Below are 9,507 nucleotides of genomic sequence, written 5' to 3' on the forward strand. Positions count from 1 at the left end.
CTAAAACAATAACGAGATTCGTTCGTTAAAATAACTTATAAAGTTATCAAGCCCCTTAATATAATAAAATAAGAGATTAATTTCTATGCACCGACGGTGTAAATAAGTTTTTTTTTTTTTTAAAAGAGAAACATATCATAGATTAAAATAAAGGTCAAGGGAACAAAAACTCTCCCTTGTGAGTTTTAGAAAGTTCATAACAGAAACAGAAAAAAGAAAGCATAATAAAACAGCTGCAAGAAAACTAGAGGAATCTAAGCAAGAGACAAAAGACTAGGACAAAGGAAAGCAATCAGCAGTGAGCAGTGAGCATGGCTTTCCAAGGATCAGCTTCCAATAACCTTCGCATCATATTAAAAACGTTCCTATCATCTCATAGACAGAGGAAGCTTTGTGTAACAGAGCTCACTTGGCAACGATCAAGTAGGATAAGTCTACAACTCATAGCATCATAACTCCAAAGAGTAGGAACCACCAGATTATTATATAGTCCAACCGAGTCAGCTAGACAAGGATCATATATAGCATCAAAAACATCCTCTCATATCAGAGCAGAACTAGCCTTGGACCATAAAGAGATCAGCACAATGGCAATCAGCACTTATAAGGGGAAAATATCAGATATAGACCTGCTGCAAAATGAGATTAATTCAGAATTTTGCCCAAATTCGATTGGTTCTATGAGCTCCTGATTTTGCCAATTTATCAGCATGGTTATTTGCCTCCCTGTAAATATGATTAACCCCAAGGCATCCCACATCAGTCCTCAGCATATCAATTTGTATTAAATCTTGATTAAGCTTCCATGGCCTGTTTTGATCTGAATTGACCCACCCCACGGCGAGAGCAGAGTCCGATTCAATTATTAGATTCCTGACCTGAAATTGCTTGCAGAATAGTAAGGCATTTAAGATAGCTTTAACCTCCGCTTCATACGCCCATAGAACTCCAACAGCTGAAGAGAAAACCCCCAGAATTTGTCTTGAGCAGTTTCTCAAAATCCCACCCACACCACTTTGTCCTGGATTTCCAAAGGACGATCCGTCCACGTTAAATTTTAGTACACCTTCCGGAGGGGGAAACCAAGTTGTAGACCGGGAAGAAACTGCCCTTGATTTCAGAGAGATCACCTCAAAATTAAGCAGGAAGTCTGTCATAGCGTAGGGACAATCCTTTTGCCATGCCTTAATCCACCATGCTATTCGAGAAATGTGAAGGTCCCAAATATTCTCTGTAATAAACCTTGCATTCTGAAATATGAGATTATTTCTCTCGAGCCAAATACTCCAGCACAGGGCAAACGGGATCAGGTCCCACAACAGCTGATCAGAGATGCGACAAAGTGAGCTCCATTCAATCATCAATTCCTCAAGGTTCCTATGTGTACACCATACCATACCCTCCCGAGATAGAATCATACTCCAAAGGGCCTAAATCTTGTCACAGTGTAGAAGGAGGTGACTAGTAGATTCTGTACATATGCCACAAACGCTGCAAAGTCCCATATTCTCTACCACCAAGCCCCTCTTCATCAAGTTATCCTTAACTGCTATCCTGTTTAAAACTGCTTGCCAAAGAAAGATAGCGACTTTAGGGGGTGTAACCTTTCTAATTCTCTTTGATATAACCATAGGATCAGCTCCCAAGATTTTGGCCTCTGCTAGATAGTAAATGGCCTTAACCGAGAAGCCACCAAGATGATCACCTACACCATCATTCAATCACATCCCTCCATTTTGTTAGCTTACAATTAATTTTAAATTTAAGAATATCTAAAAATAGGAAATGGAAGGTTGTGATTGAATGATGGTGTAAAACTTTTTACACCGTCGGTGCATAGAAATTAATCTCATAAAATAACTTAAACCTCATTCGTAGTTATTGTCATAAGCGCTTAAATGAATCGTTTAGTTGTGCGCTTAAATGAACCGTTTAGTTGTGTGCACAAATAATTGATAGATATACGAACTCTAAGATATTTGGGTTGCACGTATCCACATTTTGGGACTGTTAAATTTACAACTGTCGCTCGACCGTCCTAGATTAACCTCCAAATGACGGGACTGTTAAATTTGAACTAGCCGCTACACGGAAACCCGCAGCCTGTTCGCCTAAAACAGTTGCGAGATCCGTTCAATAAAAACAACTTATAAAGTGATCAAACCTCTTAATAATAAAACAACTTAAACCTCATTTGTAGTTATTATCATAAGCGCGGTTAAATAAACCGTTTAGTTGCGCGCGCCAAATTTAACAAAACATTCTGAAACAGTAGTGAGATTCATTCACTAAAACAATTTATAAAATCATCAAACCCCTTAACAATAAAACAACTTAGATCTCATTGGTAGTTATTGTCATAAGCGCGCTTAAATAAACGGTTAAGATGCGCGCGCTAAATTTAACCGAACATTTTAAAACATCAATAAAATCCATTTCCTAAAACAATTTATAAAGTTATCAAACCCCTTAATAACAAATCTACTTAGACCTCATTCGCAGCTGTTGTCATAAGCGCGCTTAAATAAACCGTTTAGTTGCGCGCGCAAAATTTAATAGGTTATCCTAGGACTAAACATGTTATTACACAAGTCTGATGAAACCTGAATGATGTGCTAATCTCTGTCTGTCACATCGTGTATAAATACCACACACACCGTACGGTTCGCAACTGGATCTGTGGTTCACTTCCCTTTCTTCCTTCATCTTCATCTTCCTCGTTCTCGTTCTCCATTTCCATCTTCTGATTCTTCTTCGCAATCTCATTGCTTCGCTTCGCTTCGATTCGATGCGATGCGAGGTCACGATTTGATCAACACTTGTCTCCCCGACGAGTTAATCGTCGAGATCTTCCACCATATCGAGTCCAAATCCACCCGCGACGCCTGCTCCCTCGTCTGCAGACGGTGGCGCCGCCTTGAGCGTCTCTCTCGATCATTCATCCGCATCGGCGCCACCGATTCCCCTGACCTCTTCGTCCACCTCATCTCTTCCCGCTTCTCCAATGTCACCACCGTTCACATCGACGAGCGCATCTCCGTTCCGCTTCCCCTTAGTGAACTCGTAAGTTTCTGAATCATCATACCCAATTCTCCATTCACGTTTAATTCTGCAAATTGATTGAAAGTTTTGAATGTTTGATTGGTTTGTTTGGTCGATTTTTGTTTTTTTGAGCAGGTGAAAAAACCCGATAAGGGAGCGTCTTCTTCTTCGGCGCTGAAGCTGCATTACATGAAGGAGAATAATGGGTCTACTTCTGCTGAGGGAGATTTCGATTCGCTATGCTTGTCTGATGCTGGATTGTCTGCTCTCGCGAATGGGTATCCTAAGCTCCAGAAGCTGAAGTTGATTTGGTGTTCTAATGTCACTAGCAAGGGATTGACATCGCTTGCTCGCAAATGCGTGTCTCTGAAAGCCTTGGACTTGCAGGTTTTCTTTTAATTGATTTTGTTTTCAGCTGATTCGAATTCGATTTGGGATTGCTATCATTTTGCATTGTTATGTCCATGTATTTTGATGGAACTGTGTTGTGCTTCTTTGCAATATTTCATTTGATTCCTGACTTGTTGAGAAGGATAAGTATTTCAACTTATGTAGAATATACTTATAGTCATTGTAAGATCATTTCAAAATTCAATTTCCTGTAAGTGCTTGTGGAATAGTTTATCTAAACTGGCTTTTGATCATTTTGATCAATCACATCAATTGAAAAAAGTTCAAACTTTTCTGATAGAAAAAATGTTTCCTAGTGATTGGCCAAAGAATTTAGATGCTTTGAGTGATAGTTAAGGTTATGTAATAGAAAAGCTAAAAGGGTACTTAATTTGCAGTTTTCTTTTTGATTGAAGCGTTAGTTTATTATCAATGTCCTTGTCTTCTGAAGCATTGCAATTTAAGACCCCCAACACCATTTTCCCTGCCGCTTTATCAATATCTATGATTCTACTAGCTCAATGGCATAGATGATGCATATTTGTTGTTATAATGACTGAGATTTTCCTTTAGGGTTGTTATGTGGGAGATCCAGGTATGGCTGCTGTTGGACAGTGCTGCAAAAATCTTGAAGATTTGAATCTGCGTTTCTGTGAAGGCGTGAGTGATAAGGGTTTGGTTGAGTTAGCCGTAGGTGTGGGAAAATCATTAAAATCTCTTGGTATAGCTGCTTGTGCCAAAGTATCTAACATCACAATGGAAGCTGTTGGATCGCACTGCGGATCCCTTCAGACCTTGTCATTGGACTCTGAGTTCATCCACAACGAAGGGGTGAATGCTGTGGCTAAAGGATGTCCAAATTTGAAAGCTCTAAAGCTGCAATGTATTAATCTTACAGATGATGCTTTGGAAGCTGTAGGCGTTAGCTGTTTGTCGTTGGAATTGTTGGCTCTATATAGTTTTCAGAGATTTACTGATAAGTAAGCTGTTTTCTCTCATAATTGCTTTTTCAGAACTTTACTTCATTTGATTATGGTTGAATTCACAATGTCACAATGCTTAACTTTATTTCTCATGATATGTTATGGGATGTAGTGGACTTAGTGCAGGTTGCAAATTCTTTTCTGGTGTTGTCACTTGAATCAACCATTTGTAGGGTTGATCAATTTAAAGGGACTGTTCTAACAAAAAAAAAATCGTGGTTATTTTTTAATTGCTAAGTCAATCTAGAATGGGATAAGACTTGATTGATTTAATATATATATTTCTTTTTATTTTCCTTTTGCATGACCTTTAAGGGAATTTAAAATACAATCTTTTGACTGTACCTGAGGGTACAATCTTATTATATGTCTCTTTTTCTAAATTCGCATTCTGCTAAGAATTCTTCCATTTTTTTCAGTTTTAGTCTTCCATTCTGTTCTAATATTTTTTCTTTTAATGATGTCTTCCGTTCAGGGGTTTGTGTGCTATCGGGAATGGATGTAAGAAGTTAAAGAATTTGACTTTAAGTGATTGTTTTTTCCTAAGTGACAAGGGTTTGGAAGCAATTGCCACTGGCTGCAAGGAACTTACTCATCTGGAAGTCAATGGATGCCACAATATTGGAACTTTTGGTCTAGTATCTGTTGGGAAATTTTGCAAGTACGTTTTTCTCTATGCTAAATTGAACCAAAATGTTATGTATGCCTGGCAACTTTTGGGTGAATCATCATTTGGAATTTGGATCAAGAAGGAAGCAACAGAAGGAGATTTATGTTTGTGCTCTTGGTTTCTCTGCCTCTCATGTGATGATATTTAATTAGTCTTTCGGTGTGCATTTCATTGCATGAACTTTTTGTTGGTTGTGTGTTTGTTAACTAAATATATTTGTATCCACCTGTATTGTTGTTCGTGGATTTTTTAAACTGATAAAGATTCCCAGTGTAAACTGCAAAGACAAAATTCATAGTAGTATGAGTATGAACAGGAAAGTCTTGTTCTATTGATATAGCTGTGTGCCCTGTTGGTGCTGTTAACAGGCCTGCTTTCATGCAAAGAATATAAACATTGGAGACTGCTCCTAATTAACTTTTTTTCTGTGGGCCCTGTTGGTGTAGGAAACAGGCTCACTTTGGAGGAAAAACACGTGCTTTTGGAAATTTGATTGATATTATGTCAATATTGTTTCTCCAGCAGGCTAACCATCACTGAAAATTTGCTTTGACATGGGGGATTTTATGTATTTTGGACTTGGTTATCAATCTTGTGTGGACTTCACATAGTTCATCTTATCATCCATCTTCTTCTGATCATTCTTGTGCCCAGTACTGATTGGATGTAACTCTTATAGAAATATAAATCTGACACATATAAATGTTGGGGTCTTATATTTGAATATTAGCTCATGATGTTGACATAATATTTGATGACATAAGTTTCAAAATGTTGAACTTCCATCAATGATGCTAATCTCAGCTTTCTACTGTACAGACATCTCTCTGAGTTAGCATTGCTTTACTGCCAAAAAATTGGCGATGGTGGCCTTCTTAGAGTTGGAAAAGGATGCAAATTCTTGCAAGCTCTTCACTTGGTAGATTGCTCAAGCATTGGAGATGAAGCCATGTGTGCTATAGCTAGGGGCTGCAGGAATTTAAAGAAACTTCATATCCGTCGCTGTTATGAGGTAATCTGTTCGTGCTTGTTTGGCTTTTTGTGTGAAAACAACATTCTTTTCGTGTAATATTTCAAAAAAAAAAATTATTCTTCATGGGATGTGGTGATTTCACATTCAGAATTTTTTTTACCTTAACACTATCCAATCTAAACTCATTCTCACAAACTTACTTTTAGACAATCATTTCCACTTTCCAGTATAAAATTCTGTCATAACTAGTTCTTTCCTAATTCATTTATGTCAAAATTATTCTACAATCCCAACTAGTTATCTCTTTCTGTCCTTGCTCAGTGTCAATCCTATTTTTTAAAAAAAAGGAATTGTTTTTTTAGTTTCTTTCATCCCTTCTATTTGCAGTGCTTTTATCAAGGTTACTTACTAATTGAACTACTACTTGCAGTCTTTTATCTTGGCTTTTAGGCCAACAGATAGAACATTGCTCTGAAGAAGGGATAGAGTATACAATGTACTATATATGATTCAAATTTCAATGAATTCTAAGCTGAAATTATATGTCCTTATTCTTAAAGATTTTCTGTGGCTTTTAACAAGTTGAATATTTGACACCGTTCTCATATTATCAAGAGAAGATTACAGCCAATTGTTCAAGTTAACTTTGTACTGGTCCTGTGCTGTCCCCTGGCTTTTAAGGCAACATTTTATACCTTGTTGTTATGGCTGTGTATCATAATATGCATTCTGTTGTTTTATTCTTATTATCCATTCTACTTCGCTTCTTTACGCTATGATATGATTAAATTATTCACCTTTCAAAGAGTTGACTTATGGAAAACTTAGCTGAGAGTATTGTAATACTTGAAAGATTATGTATGCCATTCAAGCAGTAAACAAATTTTGTGTAGTTGACCATTTAGGTTTTATATTAGAGGTTTATAGATTTTTGGCTCTGTCTTTATGTTTCTTGCTTTCTTCCCCGTATTAGATTGGGAACAAGGGGATCATTGCTGTTGGCGAGCACTGTAGGTCTCTAACTGATCTTAGCATTCGATTCTGTGATAGGTAAAAACCTTATTCCCAGCTTTTTTTTATTCTTCCTCTCCATTGAAATCCTCAGTTACATGTATTCTATTTTCTTAATCTTTATTTTTATTGTTGTTTTCATTGTTGATGATGATGATTATTTGTGTTAGATCCTTTCTTCTGTAGTTTAGTTTTTAATCAGTCTGCATGCTCTAGATTACTTCTGATGTGTCTACCTTTAATTTCTTTGTTAAATTACTAGGGTTGGAGATGAGGCCCTTATTGCTATAGGTGAGGGCTGTTCCCTCCAATATCTGAATGTGAGTGGTTGCCACAAAGTTGGAGATGCCGGATTGATAGCCATTGCAAGGGGGTGCCCTCAACTCTGTTATTTGGACGTGAGCGTACTGCAGGTGTGTTTTCCTGTCTCTTTTTATACCAAAGTGATTAATTTCTTTAATTATAGCCCTTTATCATTTGCATTGTACTTCTCATACTTTTTCAGGAATTTCTTGTGCTTTCCTGATTGAGTTTTAGTTTCTACTAAAATATTATTATCAAACATGCCCATGGCCAGCCCAGGACTGCACACACACACACACACATAGATAGATAGAAACACATATAGGAGACATGATATCAAACCTTTCCTTTAACATTAGCATGTATGTCTTCTTAACTGAGGCAGATTATTTCAGTGATGTCATAGAAAGTAATTACCTAAATGCCTCTTATCTAATTTTCATGTACTATATTTATGAATCAAATAAAGTTTTTGTGCTTATAGAAGTTCTTAAACAAGAATCTCTGAACCGGACAACTTATAAGCTATACCCCAATGAAGTCTCAGTAGTCAGTAGTCACTACTTGCTTGTTCTTCTTTCATTCTACTTTTCATTGCTTTGCTCAATACAATTGCAGAATTTGGGTGACATGGCTATGACTGAGTTGGGAGAACACTGTCCATTGATTAGAGAAATAGTCATCTCTCACTGCCGTCAAATAACAGATGTTGGTTTAGCCCATCTTGTAAAAAGCTGCACCATGCTGGAGTCATGCCACATGGTTTATTGCTCTGGTATAACTTCAGCTGGAGTGGCCACCGTGGTTTCTAGCTGTCTCAACATAAAAAAGGTTCTTGTTGAGAAGTGGAAGGTTACCCCGAGGACCAAGCGCCGAGCAGGCTCTGTGATTTCCTACTTGTGTGTGGACCTCTAGACCTCGTTCGGTATATATGCATACCCCCAATCTTGCTACAGGTTGATGTGTGAATTTAAATAAAGCTGCAAGCTATGTGTTTTTACTTATGCAGAACTTTTGTTCCCTTAGTGAATGAAGTTTTTTCATGTACTAATTCTCATAAGATGATATGAGATGGAGTCATGACTTTGCTGTAGGAGTGTCAGTAGTTCAGGAAACAATAGGCTTAGTTAAATAAATGTGTTTTGATTTATGGATAGACATAGTTTAATAAATCTTTTGACTCTGATATTTATGTAACACCAAACTTGTTAAAGAAAATAAATATTTGCTTTGGACTTAAGTATGGTCAATCATTGGATTATTTGCTGAAAGGATTTATTTTTACTGGTTCTGGTTTGTTGCAACTAGGGGTGTTATTAAAAAAAAACCGAAAACTAATTTAATGAAAAATTCAAAAAATAATTGAGTGTGGCATTTATTTAGTTATTTATATATTGAATGGAAAAAGTTAAATCAAATATTTCTCTTTAGACAAATTAATGTAGTACCGAATGATTTTATTTTGGAGGTTTAATCAAATTAAAGTCTTTTAGACAGTAGTTATTAAAATAGGATAATTGAGAAAAAAAAATAGTTGAAATGAGTTTTTTTTTTGTTACATGAGGAAATAGTTGAAATGAGGTTAATTTCAATATTTAATGTTTTTAGGGCCCGTTTGGTGTGACGTATAGTATAAGGCCTGATAGTATAAGACCTGATAGTATTAGGCCTGATCGTATAAGCTCTGATAACTTTCTTATACTATCCAGCGTTTGGCCATACTCTGTATAATTTATCATACCGTTTAAATTAATGCAATTTTATGTTTAATGAAGTATTGAATAATGATATATAATAAAAATCAAATATGGAGGTGATTATAACGGTGGTGGCGGTTGTGATGGAAGTGGTGGTAGGTTGGTGGTGGTGGCGGCAATGGTGGTAGGTCGGTGTTGGTGGCGGTGGTGGTGACAGTGGAGATAGGTTGGTGGTGGTGGTGGCAGCGATGGTGGCTGTGGTGGTGACGATGATACGGTGGTGGTGGTGGTGGTAAGGCGGTGGCGGCTACGGTGGAGGGTGGAGGCAACGGTGGTGGTGGTGGCGATAGGGTGGTGGTTGTGGTGTCGGTGGTGGCGGTGGTGGCAATAGATTGGTGACGACGATTATGGTGGTGGTGGCGATAGGGTGGTGGTTGT

The 9,507-nt window shown here is 37.4% G+C and overlaps 1 protein-coding gene across 1 annotated transcript; it reads left to right on the top strand.

The window, feature by feature from the left end:
• The first annotated feature begins 2,631 nt into the window (after positions 1-2,631).
• LOC130723013 (F-box/LRR-repeat protein 4) lies at positions 2,632-8,612 on the top strand. The gene is made up of 8 exons (XM_057573921.1): positions 2,632-3,063; positions 3,178-3,429; positions 4,006-4,412; positions 4,891-5,076; positions 5,905-6,097; positions 7,032-7,108; positions 7,332-7,482; positions 7,991-8,612. Exons 1-8 carry the CDS (start codon positions 2,794-2,796, stop codon positions 8,285-8,287), a joined length of 1,833 nt encoding a protein of 610 aa, XP_057429904.1. The 5' UTR covers positions 2,632-2,793; the 3' UTR covers positions 8,288-8,612.
• Positions 8,613-9,507: the final 895 nt, after the last annotated feature.

The sequence above is a fragment of the Lotus japonicus genome, chromosome 6 (assembly GCF_012489685.1).
Source record: "Lotus japonicus ecotype B-129 chromosome 6, LjGifu_v1.2".
NCBI classification, from domain to species: domain Eukaryota; kingdom Viridiplantae; phylum Streptophyta; class Magnoliopsida; order Fabales; family Fabaceae; genus Lotus; species Lotus japonicus.

Coding starts and splice junctions, on each gene's coding strand:
- LOC130723013 (XM_057573921.1), top strand. CDS start 2,794: ATGCGAGGTCACGATTTGATCAACACTTGTCTCCCCGACGAGTTAATC. Junction 3,064..3,177: donor CGCTTCCCCTTAGTGAACTC/GTAAGTTTCTGA, acceptor TTTTTTGAGCAG/GTGAAAAAACCCGATAAGGG. Junction 6,098..7,031: donor ATATCCGTCGCTGTTATGAG/GTAATCTGTTCG, acceptor TCCCCGTATTAG/ATTGGGAACAAGGGGATCAT.